The sequence below is a fragment of the Aulonocara sp. 'chitande type north' Nkhata Bay genome, linkage group LG3 (genome assembly GCF_057382095.1).
Source record: "Aulonocara sp. 'chitande type north' Nkhata Bay isolate Kocher_YH1m ecotype deep benthic linkage group LG3, A_spYH_male_GT1.1, whole genome shotgun sequence".
NCBI lineage: Eukaryota > Metazoa > Chordata > Actinopteri > Cichliformes > Cichlidae > Aulonocara > Aulonocara sp. 'chitande type north' Nkhata Bay.
The window spans coordinates 38203505-38228840 of NC_141346.1; the positions used below are offsets into that span (position 1 = coordinate 38203505).

The 25336-nt window shown below is 42.7% G+C and overlaps 2 protein-coding genes across 2 annotated transcripts in view; both read right to left on the reverse strand.

The window, feature by feature from the left end:
* Window positions 1–286: 286 nt before the first annotated feature.
* Window positions 287–5762, reverse strand: LOC147335562 (uncharacterized). The gene is made up of 7 exons (XM_086287513.1): window positions 4880–5762; window positions 4159–4279; window positions 2784–2953; window positions 2477–2655; window positions 2030–2192; window positions 1442–1566; window positions 287–1338 (listed from the first exon to the last, which is right to left on the reverse strand). The coding sequence occupies exons 1-7, from the start codon at window positions 4941–4943 to the stop codon at window positions 1030–1032; spliced, it is 1131 nt and encodes a 376-aa protein (XP_086143639.1). The 5' UTR covers window positions 4944–5762; the 3' UTR covers window positions 287–1029.
* A 459-nt stretch (window positions 5763–6221) lies between these two features.
* Window positions 6222–25336, reverse strand: part of tesk1b (testis associated actin remodelling kinase 1b) — a 31959-nt gene continuing 12844 nt past the window's right edge. Inside the window, exons 3-11 of the mRNA XM_086279699.1 lie at window positions 20687–20808; window positions 19708–19756; window positions 17306–17452; window positions 16373–16455; window positions 10625–10715; window positions 9976–10059; window positions 8702–8788; window positions 8223–8319; window positions 6222–8144 (exon numbers count right to left, since the gene is read on the reverse strand). Coding sequence (XP_086135825.1) covers window positions 7018–8144; window positions 8223–8319; window positions 8702–8788; window positions 9976–10059; window positions 10625–10715; window positions 16373–16455; window positions 17306–17452; window positions 19708–19756; window positions 20687–20808 — 1887 coding nt within the window. The 3' untranslated portion in view covers window positions 6222–7017. The remainder of the gene's footprint in view (window positions 8145–8222; window positions 8320–8701; window positions 8789–9975; window positions 10060–10624; window positions 10716–16372; window positions 16456–17305; window positions 17453–19707; window positions 19757–20686; window positions 20809–25336) is intronic.

Consider the following 25336-nt stretch of genomic DNA (forward strand, 5'->3'; position numbering starts at 1 on the left):
AAATGGTTCATATCAGAACAATTAGAAAAAAAACAGAGCATTTTTTGATGTGTTTGGAGAGGTTGTCAGAATAAAGTCTCTTCTCTCTAAAAAAAAAAAAAAAACCCAGGCAGCTCGGCTGAGGTTGCAAAGTTGCTTCTGAACAAACCACAGAAGTTCTGGAACAATGTTCTTTGGACAGATGCGACCTAAATGGAGATGTGTGGCCATGAAGTACAGCACCACATTTGGAGAAAACCAAACACGTCATAGCCACTGTGACACACGGTGATGCACGGGTGATGATTTAGACTTGTTTTGCAGGCACAGGACCTGGACACCTTGGAGTCATTGTGTAAGTAAGTAAGTAAAGTAAAATTTTATTTGTATAGCACCTTTCAAGACAAAAATCACAAAGTTCTTCACAGAAAAACTAAAACAGAAAAACACCATGAACCATGAACTCCTCTGGACACCCAAATCATGGGGTGTACTCATTTTTTAAGACTCTATCCAGTCCTGTGAAAATGTTCTTTTTTTAATGTAATTGTAGTTAACTCAGTTCTGCAGATTTATTTATTTTTTGTAGACAAAAAAATCTAACCAGGTGCTCTTGACTTCAGCTAAAGATTTTATGTATGTGTACTTACAAACTGGGGAAAAGACAATTGTTTCCTGTTACAGTTCATTTTTGAACCTGGATATCTATTTAACAGTCAGTCACTAGGTTTCAGTCCTATCACTTGGTTTTCATCAGCAGAAAAGGTTTTCTGAAACTATAGTTTTTAAGGCTTCAATTTATCCTGTGTTTAGGGCCTTCTCATCAATGTTTGCTTAAAGGTCTAGCTTCCAAAATCTATGAAGACAACTTGTTGTCAACTTCCAGATAATCATAATGTGTTTGACCATAATAGATGAAACACATCCAAACATTTTAAATGGACCAGTCCATACTTTGAGCAGTTTAGTCTCCTATTTCATCCCTGAGGGAGAAAGAGGCAAACTCCAGCCTTACAGAGCAACATTCACGAAGAGAAAGCTCTCAACCTTTCAGTCTCCATGGGGCTCACATGTCTCTTCAGAAGAGCGAGAAACAAGTGGGATGCTGATGCCAGAGTCCAGGCCGCGATCTAGCTCCATCCCTCCGCTGTCCCAGTACACTTCATCCGATTTGGTGTCATAATTGAGACGATTGCTGGAGTGCATGCTTCCCTGTTTGTGATTTAGATTCTGATTGGACACAATGCCAGAAAAGGGCTCAGTGGAAACATGGTCAGGAATAAACTCCAAGTGGATCTCACAAGGGTCAACTATACCCGGGGACAGAGGAACCAAAGGGATCGGCTCTTGAGCAGACGACTTAAGGAATGAAAGAAGAAATGTTTTATTCTGGAAAACTGCATGTGTTTAAGTATTTTATAAAAACAGAGGGTGAAATAAAGTGAAACACAATAAATCATACCGGAGCCTTGGGCTGATTCTCAGTAGCTGGTGTAGCTTGTCTTGATTTTCGTAGATACATGATGAGAATTGGGAAAAGAAGAAGGGAAGTCAGCCCGATTCCCATACACAGCGCTGGCAGCAGCCCTGTAGGGAAGAAATGCATGCAGGTTGAACATGTCTCTGCTCAAAAAAAGCAGAGAACTACACTAAATCATTTCAGACCCAAGATTTACAAGTTGTATCACCAGAAAAGCTGTAGGAAGAGGCAAGCCAAGCTTCTGCAGTAGATCTAGCTGACCTCTTGGACTTATAAAGTGCGGTTCACATCGTTTAAGGATCCAAGCACAGCTGTCTTTATGAGGCTTTCTTGCAGTTTCATGGGAGGTTCTTAGTATCCTAATAGCACCTAAGCAGTATTTTGGACCTCATAACTAATGAAAGTAGGATGTGTTGTGAATGATCCATGGACAGGTCTGTTTTCTGTACTCAGTGTCAAAACTATAGAAGCAGCAGTGATTTCTTAAGCTATCGAACGTGAAGATGGTTCAGGTAGCTGCTAATTTGGGAACCTCTAGTTTTTAAAGTAAACTGTATCTCATCTCCTCACCTGAACTGGCGACTGTTTCAACGCACTGAGGGGCTGATTTCGGTGAAGCCGCCATGGCAAAGGTTGGGAAGGAGAAGTTGGCCTCAGCACAATATTTCTGACCCAGAGGCAAACCGGAGAACTCCACATACGACACGACCTCCTGAGTCCAGACTGTGCGGCTCTGAAAGAAACAAGCATGTATAATGTGTAGCTGGTACTACTACCACTACTGGTACTGCTGCTTGAATGATTCATAGGTCAATCTGAAGTAGCTTAACAAACAAACATTCCCTTGAAAATGGTCAGGTACAAGAACTGAGCTGAAAATCAGTAGCAAAGCAGCCAAAGAAAAACCTAAAGCTAACACTACATATTTAAAGTGTATTTAGCTTTAACGTTCCTTTTGAACACAATACTTCCTTGTTCTTAAATATCAGTAGAACTGGAGACAAAGCATAGCCACACCTGGTATTCTGCACCACTCGGCTCAGTATACACAGTCACTGTGGTCCAGGGATCAATCAACTTAGAGATGGGACAGCACCTCTCCAGAGAGCACCTCCTGTTGGCAGCACAGGGGAAGTGCACCTGCACCACCATCTGGTCGTCTTTCAAAGAGACGGAAACAGAAGGAGGACTGAAGTCTGCAGAGGAGAGACAGAGGCTTCAAATTCAAACCACCATATTTGAAAAGTAAACCTGCAGAGTCTCCTCAGTCTGTGGCACATTTTCACTTAGCTTCATTACAGAAACATTATGGACTGTTACTTACTGAAGTCACTGTAGTCAAACTTGCGTGGTTTGAGCCACACAGTGGAGCTGGGACTGAGGTGAACACCAAGGCGAATCATGTTGTAGAGCTCAAAGTTTGAGAAGACCTGAGAGATGTCACAGCTTCGGGACGAGATCCAGATGCACCATGGCACATCCTGCCACGGGTCCCTGCAATAGTAACACCAAAATTAAAGAACAAGTAAGTATTGCATTTAGAATTAACTTTAAAGTTACATATGATATAATTTACCATATATGCATACCATTTAAACATGTAACGTCAGAGCTAGCTGCAAAGCAGACTTTGGAATGTCTTAAGCCAACCCTTTTTTCTTTGAATCAGACTATCCTGTCATTTTTAAAGTGCTCTTGAACAGCAGGCTTCCTGTAGGTCTCTTAAGTTTTTTTCTTAGGATCTTGGATGCTTTTTCATCCATTTTCAGTCCAGTCCTTGTACTCGGGGGTTTTGTCTACAACCAAGTGTTGTGTCTACACTTAACAGACAACTTAGCAAACAGCCAATTTAAACATTTATCTTTAGGGGATACTAGCAGCCTGTCACAAAACACATAGTATAAAACACAGTGGAGGCTCTTTCATGGTTTCTGTATCTCTATTTTAGTCAGTGCTGCTGGAAATTTTGTCAACATTGATGAAATTATGAATACAGAAAAGAAAATTTTTATCCACAATGTAATATCATCTCACACTGGCAGCAGCTTCATTTTTCAGCACCACAGTGATCCCAGGTGGTCATACCAAATACTGACTCTTAGAATGGTCTCTATTTTTGCCTCATATTCTCCATTTTCATGCATGTTTGCGCATGTTTCAATAATTTATCATTTCCCATTCTCCTAGCAAAATCTGAAGAAATGAGGGCTGGCTCAAGAAGTTTCACAGTACCTTAGATGTTAGCATGAGGCCGGTAAATAGATACATTGGGCATTTGTTGCATTTCAATCCTCTTTTCATCTTGAAATTCATGAGTTATTTTCATTACTTCTCTGTACTATAGATACACACTTGTTTGCCTTTCCACAAGAATCTAAATTATTTGTATTTCTTGTTATACACATTATTCAGTATTCTTATTGTAATCAGTATGCACAATGTAACTGTGCAGTTATATATTAACAGCTGATCCAATGCCAAATCCAAAAGTGTCTGAAGACAATAAAATCATGATCATCTAATTTAACGTACCTAATGCTGTAGACACCAGCAGAAATAAATAAATAAATAAAAATTAAAAAATTAAACGTGACACAATAAACTGCAAAGTGTCTGTGCACTGGTGGGAGTAAAATCAGTGTGTGAGGTTACAGGAATATGTCTCCCTCTCTGACACACACACACTCAGACATACTTACCCCTGCGTCTTTGTCTGCACAGTGTAGGTGGTATTAGGACTGGCATGGGGACAATCCCACTGCAGGAGGCAACCTAAGTCCAGTGATTCCACTGTAGTGTAACAGACTAACTCGCTCGACCCTGGGAAGTTCGCACGAAACCCGTACACCAAAAATAGACACACATAACACACACAGAGGTTTTCATTGGTCAGCAGACTCCGATTGTGCCAATTTTGTTAACACTTTAAAGCACGAGCGCACACAGAGGGAGAAGAAGACCTGATGCAAACTGGTTTTTAGCACAGTTTGAACAGGGGGCTTTAACAGCAACGCTGACTTAAGATAAGATAAGATAAGATAGAACTTTATTAATCCCTCGGGTGGGTTCCTCTGGGAAATTCGATTTCCAAAAAAGCACAGCACCGACAGAAGTTACAGAGTTATACACACACACATATATATAAATACAGAGACAATATAAATAAAATATACGAAGGGGATAAATAGAATAAATAGGAATAAAAATAAAAATACAAGTGAATTGCACATTTCAAGTATTGAGTCTATTGCACCGTTGACTATTTACAAAAGTATTGCACAAAAGGTATTGCACAGTGAGGTGAAGAGGCACTACAGCTTAGTTGTTCCCTCCTTTGTCCTCCTGTTTCCCCTCCCTCTCCCCTCCAGAGAAGAGTTAAACAGTCTGATGGCATGTGGGACAAAGGACTTCAGTTCCTACCTGTGATGAACAGGATGTACAACCCCAGCAGCACCATCAACCAGGTTATACTTTGTGTTTCCATGACAACCTGGTGACCTCTGGATCAGGAAAGGGCTTATAGAGCGTGTAAAGTCCTGGAGGTGACTGACTCCCTTTAAAGCAAGACAAATGCACCTGTAAAGAAGCACTGAGACGGAGTAAGCTGCAGGCAAGAATGAGGGCCTGAGGACAGCAGGACGGTGGAAGGGGTGGAGAGAGAGAGAAGGATTTAATTGAAGGCTGGTGATTTTGTAAGGGAGAGGAAAGGCTTTAATCTCCTTAAAGAGGAGGGCCATAAAAATCAAGACTGGGATGGTAATGAGATTCAGAATACTTTATTAATCCCAGAGGAAATTAGGTAAAGAAAGAAGTGTTCATTCTACTGATCGTTTGGTGCTCCTGTACTCATTAACCCCATTTCAGTTGTCAATTTTATGCTTGGCTACCAAACCACAAACACCTTTAGGTCACAAAAAAAAAAAAAAAAGTCATTTTAAAATAAATAAATAAATAATTTCCTTTCTACCGTTATTAAAGGTGCTTTGCCAAACTGCCACAACACGCGGCAAAACTTTCCAGTTTGCAGCGTTTATACTGCAACATCAAGGATAACCTAAATGTTTATTTAAATGTATGATTTCCTCTTTGTGATCAACGTCAACCAAACTGCACATTTTCATTCAGTTTATTACTTCATTAAAAACAACAGCTGCTGCAGTGCACTTCATACACACCCTACAATGTTGGAGAGAAAAACCCAACAATTAGACAACACCCCTACAAGCAAGCACTTGGTGACCGTGGGAAGGAAGAACTTTCCTTTAACAGGAAGATACTTCCAGTAATACTAATCCATGAGGATGGAGGCTCTACAGGGTTAATCACTACAAAAATATGTGCTTATGAATTTGCAGAATGTCTTTGCAATAAAACTTCGAGACCAGAAGCTTTCTGGTTTCAGTTTGTAGTCCACTTTCTGTTGGGGGGGGGGGGGGGGGGGGGGTGAGCGCAAACTCAAAACCCCCAAAATGTTGAAACCCCCCCCCCCCCCTCAAAACAAGCTTCCATAATGTGGAGAATAAAAGGAGGGCTGAATTTTTGGAAATACACAAAGATTTGTGTATTTGCTCATCAGAATAAATAATGGGTTTCACGACTGTTTAGGATTGCTCCAATGTAAATAAATACATTTGAAGCAGATGGGGGTTGTAGATTTTGGTCATAACTGTTGACAATTTATCCTGAAATAGAGATGAAAAGATTATAAGAAACACCCCAGGAATCTAAAGCAGCCAAAACAAAGTAGACACAGCAGATCAAAGACATGAGTGCATTCTGTCTTTTTATTCAATGCCATGTTTAAATAATAAGAATCTGTACATCTCTTAAGCAGGTCAAAGACCTTCATTCCCAAATATAATGATAAACAGTTTCCTTATTAACAATAATACAGCTGAAGTGCTTAACCAGGCAATCAGAAGGACCAACAGAGATCATACAGCAACAAAAATAGTCTTAAGAATGGTGTACATCACACACACTCTGAATCCATCACACACACCTGCATTCAATTCACAAACACACCTCAGCAGAGCATCATACACCTGATAATTAAAGACAAAGCAAAACTGCCTGTTCATTCAGCACCGAACATCATTGCAACAACGATAATACTAAGCTGAACATTCCTCATTCCAGGATCCTCTGACATATCAATCTATACATCTGCAAATATTCAACATCCAACTGATGTGGATCCCAGACTGGAGTGTTTACATGCTGATCAGTTCTGGACGCTGCCGATCAGATCTATACAGGCACGGCTGACGTCACAGGCTGTGCCACCCTCAGTCCAGCAGAGGGCGTCGCCTGAAAGGTTTTACGTCCCACGGCTTTGTTGGAGAAAATCAGCCGGTTTTGGAGTCTCTCTGTAAAGCGACCCAAACACTTAAGAGTCACCTGTGCACCAAAAAAGTGTGTCTGGAAAATAAGCAGAGTATTGCTGCGTTAAAATCTGTGCAAATTTTAAAGAGGACCTGCTTAATTCCCCAGAATGTGACCTTTTGGTGCAGTTTGCACGTCTGCTCTATGTGCATTTGGTGTTGAAGAATCAGGGTTTATGTTTGCACCCCAGGCAAGGCGAGTCCCGGCTCCAGGCTGGTGGTTGTGGTTGTGGGTGTGGGGGAGGGCGGAAGGCCCTTGGGTCCTGAACAAAGCAGCCCGTGAGAGGCCGCGTGGTCTCCGTTCAAGTTCTTGTAAGGGTTACGCCGTGGAGGAGCTCTCAGACACACTGAGGGGAACCGGAGGCCAGCCAGGCAGCAGCCAGGACATGAGGAGATGACCTCCTCCTGGTCCAGAGAGTGTCCGCTGCCAGAGCCAAAGGGAGAAGAGCCCGCGGGGTCTCCTGTTGGGGAGTGGTAGCCGTTGTTGTTGGTTGTGGGAGTGCTGTTGGTGGCGGTGCTCCAGCCCAGTGGTCGACTCACAACCACATTATTGTTGACCAAATTGGAGAGCGGTGGCAGGCACGGAGGCCCGTTAGAGATGGCCGACCCCCAGCCGTTTGAGAAAGGAGGACTGGATGGTTGTAAGGGAGATGAGAAATGGGAAGGAGGAGAGGAAAGTTTGGAGTAAGGAGACGAAGTACTGTCTTGCATGTCTGGGGAACTAGTGCAGTCCATTGGCTCCTCCTCCCTCCCTTCCTCCTGCTGCTGCTGCAGCTTCGCCTCCTTCTCATGGTCAAACATGTTTACTGACAGCGCCTTGAGAGACAGAGGGAGACCTGAATCGCTCGCCCTGTAAGCATCCTTGTCTTCTAGAAGACAGTCCTCTTCAGTTGCGTCGTTCACTTCCGTCTCAGACGGAGACTCCTCAGAGAGAACGGTGTTTGGTGCCGACGTGAGGTGTGGAGGAGGTGTGCAAGGCAGCGAGTGGCAGCGCCTGTGCCTCCTGGGCATGTCGACAGCATCCGCATCAGATGCAGTGGTGTCATCGCAGTCTGGTGGAGGAGGCAGCGTGAAGGTCAGGGAGATGACCGACTTGCTGGGCGTGTCAAACAGCTTTATCTTCCCGCCTTTGAGATCCTCCCTTTGGGAGAAGGGGTTAAACCGAGCAGGAGGAGCCAAGGTAGCAGTAGGCGGCGTCTCTGAAGGATGGAGCATGTCGGATTTGCTGCGGGAGAGACGCTGGTCTAACAGCAGGCCCAGGGATCGCCTTCGCACAGGGCTGACAGGCGGAGAAGTTGCTTCTGAAAGCAGAACAATCGTGTTAGTTTACAGAAGTGAGACAGAGTTCTCTTCAGTGAAGCCTCTACAGAATGGCTCACCTTTGACAGCTGGTTCGACCTTCTGTTTTCTCTCAGCTTGTTTCTTCTCCAGCTCTGCTACGATTTGGGAGAAAGATGGACGGAGCTTTGCGTTCATCTGTCAAATTAGAGGAAAAGGATGGAAAGTTAAAACGGGTCATAAAACAGGCAGCAATTATAAATATAAAAAAAACTAAAATGTGGAGGCATCTGAAACATTTCCTCTGGATTTTTGGCATTTAAGCTCAAGTTACAAGAGTCAATAACTACTGTTAGATCTAAAGATGACAGGATCAAGTGTACAAGCTCTTGGCAACTGTAACTAAATGAAAATGGACACTCTTCCTTCAAACAGCAAAACAATTTGATCTCTCGTACTGAAGCTCAAACCTTTGGTCAGTGCACTGCATTTGAGGTTACATCATGCACAAGTCAAGATGACAAAGCGAGCAGCAGTGAGCTAACAGCACATATGACATGAGACAAAATGTATTTCTTACATTACAGCAGGCGATAGCCAAATTCAGGAAGTGAGATGGGCAGTCTGCCACCATATGTCGAAAGGCCTCCACATCCAGACCAAAATCCTGAAAGAACACAAAACCGAATAAGTTCTGTTTCAGTACATGTGAGCACTTTGTTTAAACAGAGTCTCCTTACTCCATCTTCTTTCTATCACAGAGACAAGCGACTGCAACCAGAATCTTCAATTGCTGTACTGCTAAATGGCCACAAGGAGGAGCAGTGCTCTTGTAATAGCTTCAAAAGGTCTTAAAGTAGATTAATACAGTCTGTGGCATGTCAAAACTCATTTTAGCTCATAGGCCACATGCAGCCCACTCTGATCTCAAGCAGGTTCCACCAGAAAGCCCATTTAATGAACTGGAATATTGGCCAGAGCCAACAGCTTTTTGGAGAAGCTGAGTAGTCTGAGTAAACGAGACCCTTTATCTCACTTCCTTAAAGATTTCCCAAAATCTGGAGTAGTTTGATCTTCCACAAAACCATCCAGTGGACCAAATGGGAACCCCCTGTCTGCATCACACAGTACTATGATTTAATATTAAGGCTAAATGCTATGTTATCATGCTGTTAATAAAGGCTGGTGTAAAACTACAAAATCAAAGCAAAAACAGAAGAAGAAAAAAAAAAAAAGAAGAGGCAAAAATCTTTAAATGTTTTTCACATACTCCTTTCTTTTGGTTTTTACCATCTACACTGACTGTTCTGAATAGTTTTACTGATGTTCCAGTTTGACAACAACTTAAAATCAGTTAAAAAAAAGAAAATAAAGAACAACAAATAAATAGGTATAAAATGAGAGGTTTGGTGACTTTGTCCCTGAGGCGAGAGTTAAACAACAGGTAGCGCAGCGCTGCACGTCGCTTCTTTTGAGCCCTTTAAGCGTTCGATTTACAAGCAATAAGTCAGTCAGCTTTCTGTTTGCCCGCAATGACATTCAGAGGATTTTAAAATGATCTACAGCAGCTATCATTTCAAATATTTTTAATTATCTCTCTCGCCTGTTGCTCAATCTTAGGAGCCATTTTAACAGTGCTGCTTGCACAACCATCGCGCTCTGGAGGAGCACTTCAGATGGCGACAGGCTTGAGGGTCTGTCCTCGAGCGGAGACAAACATTAAATCAATAATGGCTTTGTTAGAAACGTTCCCCACACTTCCTTAATAAAGAGGCCAGATTGTGACTGAGGCGTGAGTGAGATGACGAGCGTGTCAGGAAACAGGATAGGCGATGAAAACATCGTCATCAGTACCTCAGTGCGTGGCAGGATGTCGGGATCAGCCTGTATCCTCGCAATGATCTCACACAAGATGATACCGTATGCAAACACGTCCACCTGCAGAGAGAGGACGAACAGTCTATCAGCCAGAGATAACACAGCAGGTGAAGATAAGACCAAATAAGTGGAAAGACACGCATGCAGACTACGTATGGCTTCTAATATTATCTGTGTACTTTAAATTCAGATCGGATAAACAGCAAGATAAAAGTCTGTCACTTTTTCATTGTTTAAGCTTGCTTGACAAAACAAGTCTGCTGTAATTTCTCTCAGCTTTCAACAGTATGTAGTTTATAGCCAATTTATTATTTTTGTACATATGCACCATATTCTGCATGTAGTTTATACCAAACTGGAGCTTCTAATGAGTCCAAAACACAGTGAACGCTCATTTTACAGCCAATCAGGATTCCCACTACGCTACACAGAAAACAGTCATAACCCAGGCCAACGAGTGCACCAATTACATAACCACATAACCACTTTATTAAATATTGATTGCTGTACATCACTGCCTGTTTCCTCTGTTTATTTGAGCAGCTCTCATCACGCCCACTGTGGACCTTGGACTTCTGAAACAACATGCAGCTGAAGTGAAGTGAAGAAAGTGAGCTGTCAGTACCTTCTCATTATACACCTCTCCTCTGAGCACCTCCGGAGCCATCCAGTAGGGGGAGCCAACCACAGCCAGAGGCTCCTGGCCTTCTTCCTCACTGCAGGAAAACAGGAAAGAGAAGCAAAACCTCTAAATGCACAAGTTTAATGGAATCAGGTTAAATTTGCTTTTAAGCTTTGTTAAGATAATGTGCGTGGACTCTATGCTCGACTTTGTTAAAAGTGATTTCTTCATGATGCAAATACCCTCCAACGCTTTAATATAAAAACGCAAACAATCGACATTTGAATTTAATCTGATTTTTAACTGGTCAGATAAAACAAACTCAAAGGCAGCTCCTGAGGTTTCGTAATCGTGAGTCGTTTTGGGCCATTTCACCACTTCAGAAAAAACAATTACCAGAACAGCAAACCGATGTAATGCTTTGGCTTGTTTTTTCCCCTTTGAGAGTCTATTTAGTTATTTTTATGTGATGTCAGAGTTTAATGTTTTTCTCAACAGAAGTAAAAGATCTTTGTCTAAATTTGCAGCATTTTGTAAATCAAATCGACCTAGGAGGGCTTTTCTTCAGCTTAAAATGGGGAGAGGCAACAATCGGCTGCTTGGCATGAACACTATGCAGCTGTTTTTTGTAGTCAATGCTTTTGAGTATTTATCTAGCTCCAGTTCACATATTTAAGCTGTCATGGTGCCACCTTCAGGGCCTTTAGGACACAGATGTTCATTTTCAAAAACCCAGTAGTGACGCATGCAAAACAATACATGATGACTTTCTATATAGAAGCCTGTGACGTGCAGGAGACCAAAGAAGATGACAGATTGATAAAAGGTGCAACAAGAGCAGGCTTCACAGGCCAATTCAGTGACACAGAAGCGAATCAAGAGGTCGTGCGGGGTGAGCCGTTACTCTGTGCAAGCGTACGTGTGTTTATGTGCACTTCCTCAGTATCTAAGAAACCACAGTGTTTTTCAGTTATCTGGAGATATTGTTGTGCAATTTTTGACCGAATTAAAAAGGAAGGAAGACAAGAATGTGCAAGGACAACGTGCTTGCACACATGCCTGCACACACACACACACACACACACAGCTGGCAGATACTTCCTCTGTGCTATTTCCATCTGCTACTGAGGGCTATGATACAGCAAAAAGAAAAAAAAAAAAAAAAAAAAAACATACAGAAGGGAGAAAGGATGAGTCGAGACGGTCACAGCTCCTAGTGTAAACACCATTTGGAGAAGTGGACCGGAAGAAATGAGACAAACTGAGCGACCGCAGAAGGCAGCACAGGGAAAACACCACAACAGAAAAGTCATCAGCATAAACAGATCAGATTACTCTCGCCCTTCTGCTGATATGACTTGTTATGAGGGACAGCAGAGATCCAGCAAAGCCGGGAGAGCAAAAGGAGGAGGACTGGAATAGTTTGACCTTATTTGGAGCGCTAAACCCCTGTCATCATCTTTCCTTTCCTTTTTTTTCCCCCCTCCCCATGCCACAAGCACAGCAGTTTCAGTCAAAAACACACTCAAAAAACACACCCACCAACATCATCCATTTTCTGCTAGCGGCCTGCTGCAGGATGCAACAGTGTTTGAATAGAATCAAGAGCAAACAGCCTTGGAAAAAAACAAAAAACAAACCACAATTGACCAGCTGCTATTGAAACAAAGTCTAGAACAAACAGAGCTGTCATGTTGGATAGGTGGAAGTATGCATGTATGTAAGTCCACAGTGACAGTTACATGGAAGACTCGCATCTGTAAAAATGTCAGCCTTATTTTTCAGCTCATCTGACACATTTTGCCAGGTTTTGCAGAAAGAGAGACAAGCGAAGTCACCCCTCCTGACAGTGACGCACACTTGTGAAGTGGCTACACACACACACACACACACACACACACACACACACACACACACACACACACACACACACACACACACACACACACACGTCGTGTTTTTAACTTAATAGCTGGAGACAGAGGAGGATGAGGACTAAAGAGACAAGAGTGTTTGTCAAGTTTGTCTGCATGTGTGGGCAGAGACACACTGACTATGGCACTGCTTTGAGGTCAGCCTCGACAGCCCTTTTAAAACAGTAGTCAGACTCGTATTGTTCAACCAATGGCCAAAACCTTTCTGCAAAAAAATGCTGTACATAAAGACAACAAATTCTTTAGTCTGACACATTTAGTCTCCTTAAAACTCCTTTTTTGGCATTTTCCAAAAGTGAAAAAATTCATAACACTGATGGATGTCAAGTACCGCATTTCCTCTTTCTAAACTCTGATGCAGAAAGTAAAGTGCTGTCATTTGTAGCAAGTATGTGTTATACTCGTGGATACTACATTAACCTGTTAGTTCTCTGCAGTGACTCACTCTTTATCAGATAGTTGTGCAGATAAATTTAGTTCAGCTATTTGTTTCAACAACACGCAGCAACCTGCTGCACTCGTGGTGTCACTGCTTTTCTTATCTAACAGCGTTAATCATCAGCAGCCACCAAAATTCATGCACAGCAAGAGAGAACTCATTACAACATAGCGTGCATTTTAACACCTGCCCATAAGCCATGCTGCATGCACCCTCAGGCCACCAATACAAGAGCAGCTCCTCATGCAATTCTTCCTAAAAGGAAAGCCCAACACTATAATGGACAAAGGCTTGCTTACATTGAAAGGGCTTTCATTTAGACACATGAAAGAACACCACATGCAACCACAGGATTATGTTTTGTTTGTTTGCTTTAAGCTGCCAGATATCAGACTGGAAGGGGGTTGCCTACACCTGCAACCCCCTTCCAATCCACAAAGCAACAGATCCCCTACAGCGCCTCCTGCAGGTGGGAAGCTCAAAGGATGATGGACACATAGGAACTGGTGGAGTCTAGCAAGGCCTGGGTTAAGGCATTCTTAAACACCTCCCCAAGGCCCTGTTCCAGGTCGAAAACTATGTATTCCATGTGGTCAACCTACTCATTAAACATACAGGAGCTGCTTGGCCCTTGAAACCCATGCAATACAGTTCCTGAAGCACAGTTTCTGTGCTGATGTTGATGCCAGGGCAAGTTTGATTTCAGCTCGGCCTTCAATACCATCATCCCAGACATTCTTATAGAGAAGCTGGTAAACTTGGACTCCCCCCCTCCACATGTGCATGGATCAAAAACTTCCTCACAGACTGTTCACAATCAGTCAAGGTTGGCAACCAGAGATCATCCACCCTGTCTCACAGCACTGGCTCACCACAGGGATCTGTGCTGAGTCCACTCTTATACACCAGTGACCGCACCCCTGCAACATCATCAAATTTGCAGACAACACCACTGATGGGGCTCATCACCAACGATGATGACACCGCCTACAGGGATGAGGTCCAGCGACTGTCAGAATGGTGTAACTACAATAACCTCACCCTAAACGCCAAGAAAACAAAGGAAGTGGTCATGGACTTCTGCAAAACAAGAACCGATCCCCCTCCCCTATCCATAAAAGGTGACTATGTGGAGAGGTTCCTCCTTTACGTTCCTCGGCACCCAAATATCTGAGGACCTATCTTGGTCCACAAACACATCAGCCCTAGTAAAGAAAGCCCAGCAGCGCCTCCATTTCTTGAGGGTTTTGAGATGTAACAGGCCGCAGACTGAACTAGTGTCCTTCCACCGTGCCACTATCGAGAGTGTGCTGGTGCACGCCATCCCTGTGTGGTACACTGGTTGCACAACAGCTGACAAGAAGAGACTACAGAGGGTCATCAGAACTGCAGAGAAGGTGATCGGCTTTCCACTCCCCTCCCTGGACTTAATTGCCAGCTCAAGATGTCTCTCCAGAGCCAGGGCAATTATAAAGGACCACCTCCATCCTAACCACCACCTCTTCAACATCCTGCCCTCTGGAAAAACGCTCAGATCCATCAAGTGCAAAACCAACAGACTAAAGAACAGCTTCTTCCCGTGGGCTGTCAGAACTCTTAATGCAAACTAAGAGTGTGTAAAGACTTCCCAAACACATCCACCCTGACACTGCTGTTGATCATCTATGTGCAATATCTCAGTCTTTCCATGTTCTGTGCAATATTTTTGGCTCATGTGCAATATTCTGGTCCCAGTCTGTTTCAGTGTTTCTTATACATACACCGTGTATATAGTCTGACTCACATATATGTATACATATACATTGCTTTTTATTTTATTTATCCCCCCCTTGTTGTACATTGGTCTCTTCTTTCTTTTGCACCTTTGTGGTCCAGCTACCCAATTTCGCTGTGCAAGAAACTGCACAATGACAATAAAAAGTTCTAAGTCCCCAAGTCCCAGTCCCCAAGTCCCAGTCCCCAAGTCCCAGTCCCCAAGTCCCAGTCCCCAAGTCCCAGTCCCCAAGTCCCAGTCCCCAAGTCCCAGTCTGGTGCCCTAGAAGCGACTTTTTAACAGCACCACTTACAGTTGATGGTGGAATATCTACAAGGAAGGACATTTCACAAACTCTGTGCTCTTCAGAATGATCCATCCTTTCACAAATGTCTAAAAGCAGACTGCATGTCTGTGTTCTTGATGCAATACATCTGTGGCAGCGGTACTCAAAGCACCTGAAGTCAAAGATGTGTGGCCCAGTACTTTTGCCCACACAGTGACATTCCCAAGTTTCCTCCAAAGCAACCATTTCCAGACAAATGGCTTTTACATGACTGCCCGTTTTTCTTCAAATAAAAGTGAGTGAAGCTAGAGCCAAGTAACAACTAGTGGAAATTCATTTCCATTTATGTAAAAACTGCATTTTAATTAATGAACCGTGGGACAATTTCATTTCAAAGTTTTCAAGACCTCCTTACTTCAGGCACAGACATCAGGACCGTCTCCATCACACCACTTCTTTCGTTGCAAGAGAAAATATTAAGATGCTGCACTGCTTCTTGAATAATTTCTCTATTTCCCAACTATCTTGCAACAACCCTCATGCTGGTCATTTTACAGATTCAGAGAGAATATACTTACATGTGATCACTGTCAGATTTAAAAAAAAAACACAAAAAAAAACCAAAACAGTTTGCATAACAAGTCTACAATTTAAGAGAACCTAAGAATTTGTGTTTTGTCCCCTCTACTAACACTTTGTTGAACCACTTTTTCTTCTGTAAACATTTTAACGTCTTTTCCCCTCAATCTTTAGAGCGGGGCCCTTTTATGCCAAGAATCTGATCATCCACCACTTAACAGACATGATGTCAGTGGAAAAATAGCTGCAGAAATTAAAATAAAGACACATCTGAGGATTGCTGGTCATTTATAGCCTGTACAGGCCAGTGATGAATTGTAGAAACCACATAAATGTCACTAGAAATGCAGCTGCAAAAACGAAGGGGAAGAGTCATAACGCGACACCAGCAACAGAGCTGTGAGTTAGTGGTGTGTCATAAAAGCTCACAAAAAAAAAAAAAAACCCCACTGAAAACATCACTGCGAGCCAAGTGCCGTCCCGTCTGCCTTCCCCTGGACCTATGAAACAGAGCGGAGGCAGCGTGTGCCTGTGTACTTTGGAAAAACCTGACTGATCGGGAGTGAGCAACAGTCTCTGTGCGTGACTGTGTCTCATCCGAACGTCTCCAGGAGAAAAGCAGAAGTTGAGGGAAATATTTCGAGAGTGCACGGAGAAAGATATGGCATGGAATATAAACAGAGCGGAGACGAGTGCAGGAGTGGAATTTATTGAGCACGACTTATCTAATCACACAGCTGATAGGTGTCGATGGACTGACCTGTAATCTGGTATTTTCTCTGCCAGGCCAAAGTCTCCCACCACGGCCGAGCACACGCTACCTTCCCAGCGCACCAGGCAGTTCTGAACAGAGGGGCAAAGGTCACATGAATCACTTTATTGCTGCAGCAAACTGTGCATCCACAATATGTGAGAGCGGTGCTTTCTGCATGCCTGCAAAGATGTTTTTGGTTAGTTTTTTGCAAGAAGAAGAAAACTTTAAGAAAATTCAGACATTCAGAGCATCAGATCGCAGCGTCCCCCCCAAATTATTTCCTTTACACTCCTAGAAATACTCTGGACGCACGACACGTGATGCCCACTCACTAGTGTTGAATGCAGCGGATTATCAGCTGTTGCATAATGACGTTACTGGCAGTAGTTTACAAAAGTCTACGACCTGCCGGGAGCACAGATGATAAGCCTGCAATCACCAAATCTGGTACATTTTTACACAATGTTTATTAATGTGCATTTTAAATACAATAAAACACACAGGCTCCTGTAGCATACTCAAAAACAATCTATAAAAATAAAATTTGAGAAAAAAAACAGACGAGAGTAGGGGCTCTAAGTGTGTAAAGGTCGCCTGCCAAGACTCCCACAGATGTTTTGGCTGCTGTTTGGCACAGATCCAGGTGCAACACTGGACCTCTGTGATAGCATCAGATGTAATTTTACGATTTGTAACGCACCTGCAGCGCCTTTAAATCTGTACTCAGATCTTTTTCACCTTCCTTCTGTTTACCAATCACGAAGTATTTACACTCCTGCGCCTCCCTGTGCGTGTGTGCGCGCTCACCTGTAGCCCTCGTGCTATTGTGGCGCATTCATACGCCTATGTGCGTCACAACCTTCTGAGCGAGTGGGTTCAGTGAGTGTTGATTCTCAGTGATGTGTGCGAGCAGTACATGAGCACCGTGTGTGTAATCACCTTGGAGGTCAGGTCTCTGTGGAAGATGCCCTTGCTGTGCAGGTACTTCAGTCCCCGGGCGATATCCAGAGCAAGGCTGAGTCGCACACTCCACGACAGGTACACGTCGCTGTCCAACAGCTGCTCGAGGTTGCCACCATTGATGTACTGAATTATCAGGAGACCAAACAAAAACACAATTAGTTATATTAATTATACTGATTATGCATGCATCTCATTCTGCTTAAAAATGTTGAGATAAAAGCTGCTTCCAGTGTTGTTAAAGGAAAATGCTTCCAGAGGTGTTTTCCTATTTAAAAAAAGAAAAAGGAAAAACGAAGCTCTTCCTCCACACAGACACCAAATGCTTGCTAATGCTTATCATCTGGGTTTCTTCTTACTGTAGGTTTTAATCTTTAACCTGACATTGCTTTCAGTCAAATGATTTTATTTTCAAAAACAACTTTATTTAACAAGGACAACAGCAGTCTGGATACTGCAAACATCGCTGCATTCTTAGAGCACACTGTCATGTGTCCACAACCATCCACGTTACAAGAAAGCAGCATCCGCTTTCCTTTTCTTCATGTTTGTTTAAACATCATCTCAGTTTACTTCAAGATACAGTGCCATGGCATCTACAGCGATTTCATAGCCTAGCATCCTTCTTCTCTAGAGGTTGACACAGATGGTCCTAAAATACTTGAATTTTACTGCATGTCCAAAGTATGTGAGGGTGCAGGTGTTCATGTGGCCAAACAGTCTCCAGCATTGCTGTTGTGCTATATTAATACAATGTAACTGAACTAAAATGTTGTCATACGCACTCAAACATCAAGTCTTCTGCAACAACAACTACGGATCCTTTTTTAGTGCATTTTGTTATAGTTAAGAGCAGATCAGAATTAAATCTCAAGTTTTCAAGCTCTTAATCTTCCTGCGTTGAACTGTGCCAGGCAAACCTCACTGAAGATTAAAGTAGTTTATTTAGGCCACGACTTTTCATATTCATCAAGTCATCTGCTGGGTGAAGACTGGAAATCTGTTTGTATGCATTGTTATTTCAATGGTTGAAAATGTCACTTTCATTTATGAGAAGTTGAGCTGACAGCCAAATTTTGGGGGAAAAAAAACAAAAAAAAAAAACAAAAAAAAAACCCCAGGATATTCTGTAAATTGATATGCAACAGAAGCTCTCATTTGTACGGGAAGCCACTGAGGTTGCATGATAAACAATTTAACCACAAGGTGACAAGAATTTCCCCATTTCTAAAAATGTGAATGATGATAAAACCTCTTGGTCAATCAATCATTTAAATAAAAGAAAAAATTAAGAAAAACAAAAAGCTATAAAACCTCTGACCAACACGACCCACTAAAGACACTACCTGACGTTAGAGCAGGTACGCCTCTTCTCTCCTGACCTTTATGCTTTTTACTGACCAGCTGCTCAGTTACTATGGCAACATCTAAGAAACAGGTGACCTGTTATGAACCGTGTGACCTCAGTCTGGCCAGGATTAAGTGTACCGCAGTTACAGACGCTTGTACCGCCTGTTCTGGGTTTATGTGGAGAAATGAAAATGAAATCACCAATTTCAGAAGAAAAATCCTGAGAATCACATTCATCCAACCTGCCTAAACACTTAAACTGGAGGGCAGGGCTCAGTTAATTGAATAATAATATTTATGAGTCTTTTAAGATCAATTTTCAAATTAACTGACTAAATTAATGAGGTTGACACTACGCCTGCGTCAGACAACCTCTCAAAAATAACTGACTGCAACATGTAAAGTTTACACAACAGTAAACAAAGATGATATTAGACGGGTATATTTAGCAAATTAAAAAGCCAGCCGATGCCTTACAGCAGGCCTGATTCTCTTTCTCCTCCCCCCGGGACCAATAACTCGACCCATACTAGTTTGAAGTACAGGATCTGAAGAAACCATCTCTTTACGGCCAGATTTAAAACTCAGACGGTGAGATCAGAGTGCAATTTAAATTTGATTTCAAAATCAAAAGAGCCAAAACTTTTCATAAATGCCTCAAAGCATTTAGATAAATAATGTAAAAGATATAAAATGCACAATAAATGTCACGTTCAGTGTAAAGTGAGCTCAAAAACCAATGTATAACATTAATTTAGGCTGGCTTTCTCATACAGACTGAATTAAAAACCACAGACTGAGGCTGCAGATATTTTCCCTCCATTTGATGAGTTTGACTTTTTTTCTTGCTTCAAGGGAATCTTGTTTGCTACAATGTTTATAGTGAGGACAAAGGCAGATAAATATCAGTTTCTGGTCACATCATTGCTTTCATGCAGATGCACACAGCCGCCTGTTACCACTACAAAGGGCAAAATGAGGAGATCAAAACCAGATCGCCATCTGTGCTGTAGCACATTAATGAGACTTACCTCTGTGAGAGCATGGAGCTGCCCCTCATGGACACACACTCCTATAAACCTGTGGGTAAAGTACAGGAACATATATTAATGTCAAGTCTAAACTTTTTAAACATTTCAAGGATTTTTTTTTAGTATGGTGGACACACCCGGGACAGGTTCTATCACAGGGTATATTACACAACCATTTAAACAGTGTCAACAGTTTAAAAAATGGTTTTATCAAAGCACGGCTGCTTTGAGAGGCATGTTCCGACAGAGGAAGCTGCCGGGCAAGTGTCGCATCTGCTAATCTGAATCACTGAGCTGGAACTCGAGACAGTTTGCGGCTTCTGGAGCATTTTATTGCAATCGTTCAATAACATGGTCTGCTGTGCAGCTAATTGCACCAAGTTGTTTTGCCGTTTGTTTTGTTTGTTTTAAATGTTTTTAAATCAGGTGTGGCGCACCAATGTGGTCTATGGACCTTTTATAGCCCACCCGCTTTTACATCCATGTACACTTCAGGCTACGGCAAAAAGTGCCAAAGACTCTTATTAAAAGGTCATTAAAAAGTTATTTTCAAGTCAAGTGGCCTTATTGTCATTTCAAGCATGTGCAGTGGTACAGTACACGGTGAACCGAGACAACGTTCCTCCATGTGGTGCTACACATGACAAACAAACGCAGGACTACACAAAGTGCAATTGTGCAAAAAAAAAAAAAAAAAACCAAAACAAAAACAGTTCAACACCGGACAGAACTGAACGATACAGACACAGCAGTGCAATCACTGACAATGAACCAACTGAAAATCTAGTCTGCGGGCTCTTCTTGTGGACCACACAAACCACATCTATCACCAGTGTTTGAAGGCCGATTATTCTAAACCGTGTACGATGAGACATGCCATCACAATGAAAATCAAACACTGGAAAGAAATGTTTTTAAATGAAAAGGTAAAAACTGAGTTTATGTTAACAGTGAGATGGAAAGCCAACATTTCAGTTACCTGAGTATGTTAGGGTGCGATAGTCGATTCATGAGCTGGACCTCCCTGAGCATGTTGGCCCTGTTACTGGCCAGGATGTTCATCTTCAGAGCCATCACCTGACCAGACACACGGTGTTGCACCTGGATGATGAAAGGGAAAGGAGCACAAACGCTTTATTTAGATCAACTGAAGCAACGAGAGCTGAAAAGCCGAAAAGACAATTTGTCATCACAAGCAAAAACACTTAAAATCTGCCTCACACCCCGGAAGAATCCATGACTGCTCCACATTTGGATGAAAGAAATATTTAAGACGCCTCACAGTTAACAGATGTATGGCTGAGGAGAGTAGGCGTGCGGCGCAGCGCTGGTGATGACGGATCTATCACACATGCATCAGTCACACCATCAACACCCTCTGAAGCAATAAAAATCTAAGTGCTGACTGAATGATATCTGGAAACCGGCCACGAAGCATTTAGAGGGTCGGTCGAGTTTCTTCCACACTCCTCTTGGCTGCTCGTCTGACCAAACCTGCTGCCATGACAATGAGGCCGTCTGGTATGGTAACTATGGCGATGCGACATGCTTCCTGGCGGGTGCATGTTTGTGCATATTTGCTTGGCAAGTAGTTTGACTTCCACAGAAATGTGTACGAGCAGCAGATGAAAGCAAAACACTCTGGGAAGGTTTGCTGTGCGTGTGCGTGGTGAGAAAGGCCAGCACTTTAAGTGTTTTACATGTACGAGTAAGTGTGAAAGGAAAATGTTGGCATTGTGAATCAATTAGAGAGGACTGCTGCTAAATTCTGACTTCGTTTTCTATCATTTTATGCATTCTGACCCCTCACGCTTCATCTGCTGCCTTTAGAGATTTTTTGTAATTTAACAAGTCTATAAAAGTTAATTGTTTTACCATTAAAGCAATCACAAATACTTTGGCGTGCAAACAAATATAGCTCGATGATGTTAGAGTATTTAACTGGTCCAAAGCATTATTGTTACAGCCAATTAAGCTGGAATTAAAATAACTCATTTGTCCTCTAGTAGTGCTACGTGTATTCAACTGGTTTACTTTGGGTCCTGTCCAAAATGTCTAAAAGTATGTCTAGCAGCTCTGTGAGAGCGTACTCTTGCATAAAGGAGCCAACACCAAAAAAAACACAACATGCTGCACTGCTCCAGTAAATGCTGAGCCTTGCTATGACGCGCAACAGTGTTGTTGTAACATCTCACCACAAACAATTGTAACAGGGTATCGGTACATTTACAAATTTACCAGTTACTGAAAAATAAGTACGTAAATGTGAGAAAAGGACATTGAAAAGTACACCACATGATTGAGCAGCTTGTAGAACCACCTTTATTATAGTGGAGGAATTTTGGGCCACTCTTCAATTCGCTAAGGTTTGCAGGCATTCATTCATGTGCCTCTGTCAGTGCGCCACAGGGTGCTGTGGCTGCAATGTAGCTGCCATCACCAGTGTGTGAATGTGTGGATGACTGGATGTGTAAAGCGCTTTGGGGTCCCTAGGGACTAGTAAAGCGCTATATAAATACAGGCCATTTACCATGTGCAGCTCTCAAAAAAAATTTCCACAGTATTTCAGTCAGGTTGAGGTCTGGACTTTGGTCCGTTACAACCCTTTAATTCTTTTTCAGTCATTCTGTTGTAGATTTCCTGCCATGTCTGCAGGTCATTGTGCTGGTGCATGACCCAGTTTCTGCCACGTGTCAGACAGCTGACCTCATACTTGACTCTAGAACATTTTGGTATTCAGAGGGATTCATGGTCGACTCAGTGACTGCAAGGTCCCCAGGTCCTGTGGCTATACAAGCCCAAATCATCATCCCTCCACTACCATGCTGACATTTGGTTTACAGCAAACATGCCAAACATGGAGCTGTGCATTACGGCCAAACATCTCCACTTTGGTCTGTCTAAAGCACATTGCTCTAGAAGTCTTCGGCTTTGTTCAAATGCATCTTTGAAAACTGAAACAATGCTGCCATGGAGAAAAGAGGCTTCCTTCTAGAAATCCTTCCAAACAGGCCATACTTTATCTTTTTAAAAACTGCACCATCATGAATTTTAACATGTGACCTGAAGCTTGCAGAATTTGAGACGTCCGTCTGAACTTGGGGTGGATTTGCTAGAATATCCACTCGCTCCTGTCCTGTGAAACACTATATTAATAAAAAGTCTTAATACAGAATAGAAGACTTCATTTGATATCTTTTTACAACTTTTTTGACATAACTCTGGACAACACGGGTCAGAAAACCAGACAAATTTAAGTATAAGGGTACAAGCGTTTACATGGCGCATGCAGACATACATGCTTCATTCTTTTGCTCAGGTTTTTAGCCGCCAACTTTAAATCTGCTCTTTTCTATCGGTCAAATCACATCAGTCGAGCCTTCAATAGCTGACAACACCAAGAAAGGTTAAAGTGATCACACATGAACACCTTTCAGTGGTAGAAATTCAACAGCGTTTTTACTTTCTGGAAAGCATTGGACAGCATCAACGCGTTAACGAGCTAACCGTGCTAACACCGGCCAGCCCCACGCACGGGGCCATCCGCGGTAACTCGTTAACAGAGATTTGCTGCGTTAATGCAGTTATGGCGTTAACATCATTTTAACGAGATTAACACTGACAGCACTATGATGTGGTTTTGGGAAGTATAATTTACATATACATGCCAAACAGACTGAATCAGTGTTAAATGTTTCTAAAGCGGTCTCTAAACCCCCTTTAAACCCGCTCAGTCTGTTTGTTAGGGTTAGCAGGATGCAATTCAGTGTCTCGTGGAGTCTTATTTACATGCACAGTCTAAAACAGTGACCTTAAAGCTTGGCTATACATCAAATATCCTTTTAGCTAACAATAAAAGCTAAACCGGTAACCTTTTATCTTCATTTGTGACATAAATGTGAAGCGAAGGAGTGAGAGAGCGTGAGAGAGGGTCAAAGTCTGCAGTCGTGAACTAAAGTCAGAGTGACACTGGCCTGGATCTTAGCTGAGCTCTGGATCTGACTGATGATAGAAAAACCACAAAGCCTATTAGAGTACAGACTAGAGTGCAGTGAGTAATGCCACACACACACACACACACACACACACACACACACACACACTCTCTGAGGCTGACTCTCATCGACTGGCTGCTGTGTCTCTTCTTAAAAAGGTCGCTCGAGGACTCCAGACTGCAAGCGCTGCACGCATGCATGGGTGCACACATGTAAGACTCGCACACGGACACAACTGCACTTGTGAACAGTCGCTTACTTCCTGTTGCAGAATAAAAAGGAAGGCTGAGCAGCACAAGTGTAGAGGGTAGAAGTGCAGGACTAATCTCCACTTCTCTTTATACATCTGCTGCACTTAGAGGCTGATGCAGACTCATGTGGGCTGGAAGATGGAGCCTTGAAGCTGATTAAAGGTTACTTTATACTTAAAAAGCCTCTTTGTGCACACATTAGCACCAATTTCTCTTGGAAAGCAGCCTGCATGGCTGTGGATTCACATCACACTTGTCTAGGTTTCTCTGCCTTCACACACTTAGACGATATCTTTTTTTTTTTTTGACACTCTGTGTAATCCTGTGATTAACGGGCAGCCACACACAGACACACACTGACTCGCACAGGCAGGTTACATTGCAAACATGCACCAACTGCTGAGACAGCAGTGGTTGGAACTGCAGCCCTGTTCGACCTGTCAAATTTTGTCCTGACAGTTTAAGCTCCCAAACAAACAACCTCTCACTCATCATCACAGAGTCAGCCTGACTCAGCATGGAGCTCAAGTGCAAACCTTTCTTACGTGTGCAGTTTGGTTTTTTTGGCCATCTGAAAAGCTGAACTCTGTAAGGCCAACAGCGTATGCGTGGTGTTTTTCATTCCAAGCACTTTGATGGTCATCTCCAAGGACTCGCCACTGGAATGTCCATGCCTACATAGAGAGATTATCCATGATATGAACCAATTACACACATACACACACAAAAAAAGACTTCTGCTCACATGCATGTGCCCAGCCACACCCTAACGCTCGCCTTCAAACACACAGAGCCTTGTAAAGTGCTGCTGTCAGCAGAGGAAAGGTCACTGGCATTTTTTGCCGTCTCGCTCAGTAGAGCCAACGTGCAGCAGCGTCTGTCATTAGCCAGCAGCCCGATGAGGCAGACTGATGCACAGCGAGGGAGGGAAGGACGTGCCAGAGATGCAGATGGACAACGCACTGGAAGGAAAGACTGGTTTGAAAAGAGCATATGTAAACCGTACTATGAGAAAAACTACACATTTGTTGCAGCCTCAGAGAGACCAGACCTGTAGTTTAACCTGACAGATGGTCGTTTCTGCAGTGCTGCGGTACTGCCAGGCTTCTTACGGTTAATGCAGCAAGCTGCAGCCAGGGTTTAATCCAAGCGCAAGGTACCCTCAGCCCGCGAACTGCTGTAAGGAGTCTCAATGCCAAAACACGGCAGTTGTTTTGGCATTTGCGATTAATATTTTTTAATATTAATGAATCCATTTCTAATGTTAGCTAGAGCTGCTAACTGACTTTGAGGCAAAGTGGATAAGAGGGAAAATTAACCAAAAAAATAAAAATAAAAAAATCATTTTGTTTATGTTGGCACGAAGAATATAATACACTGAAA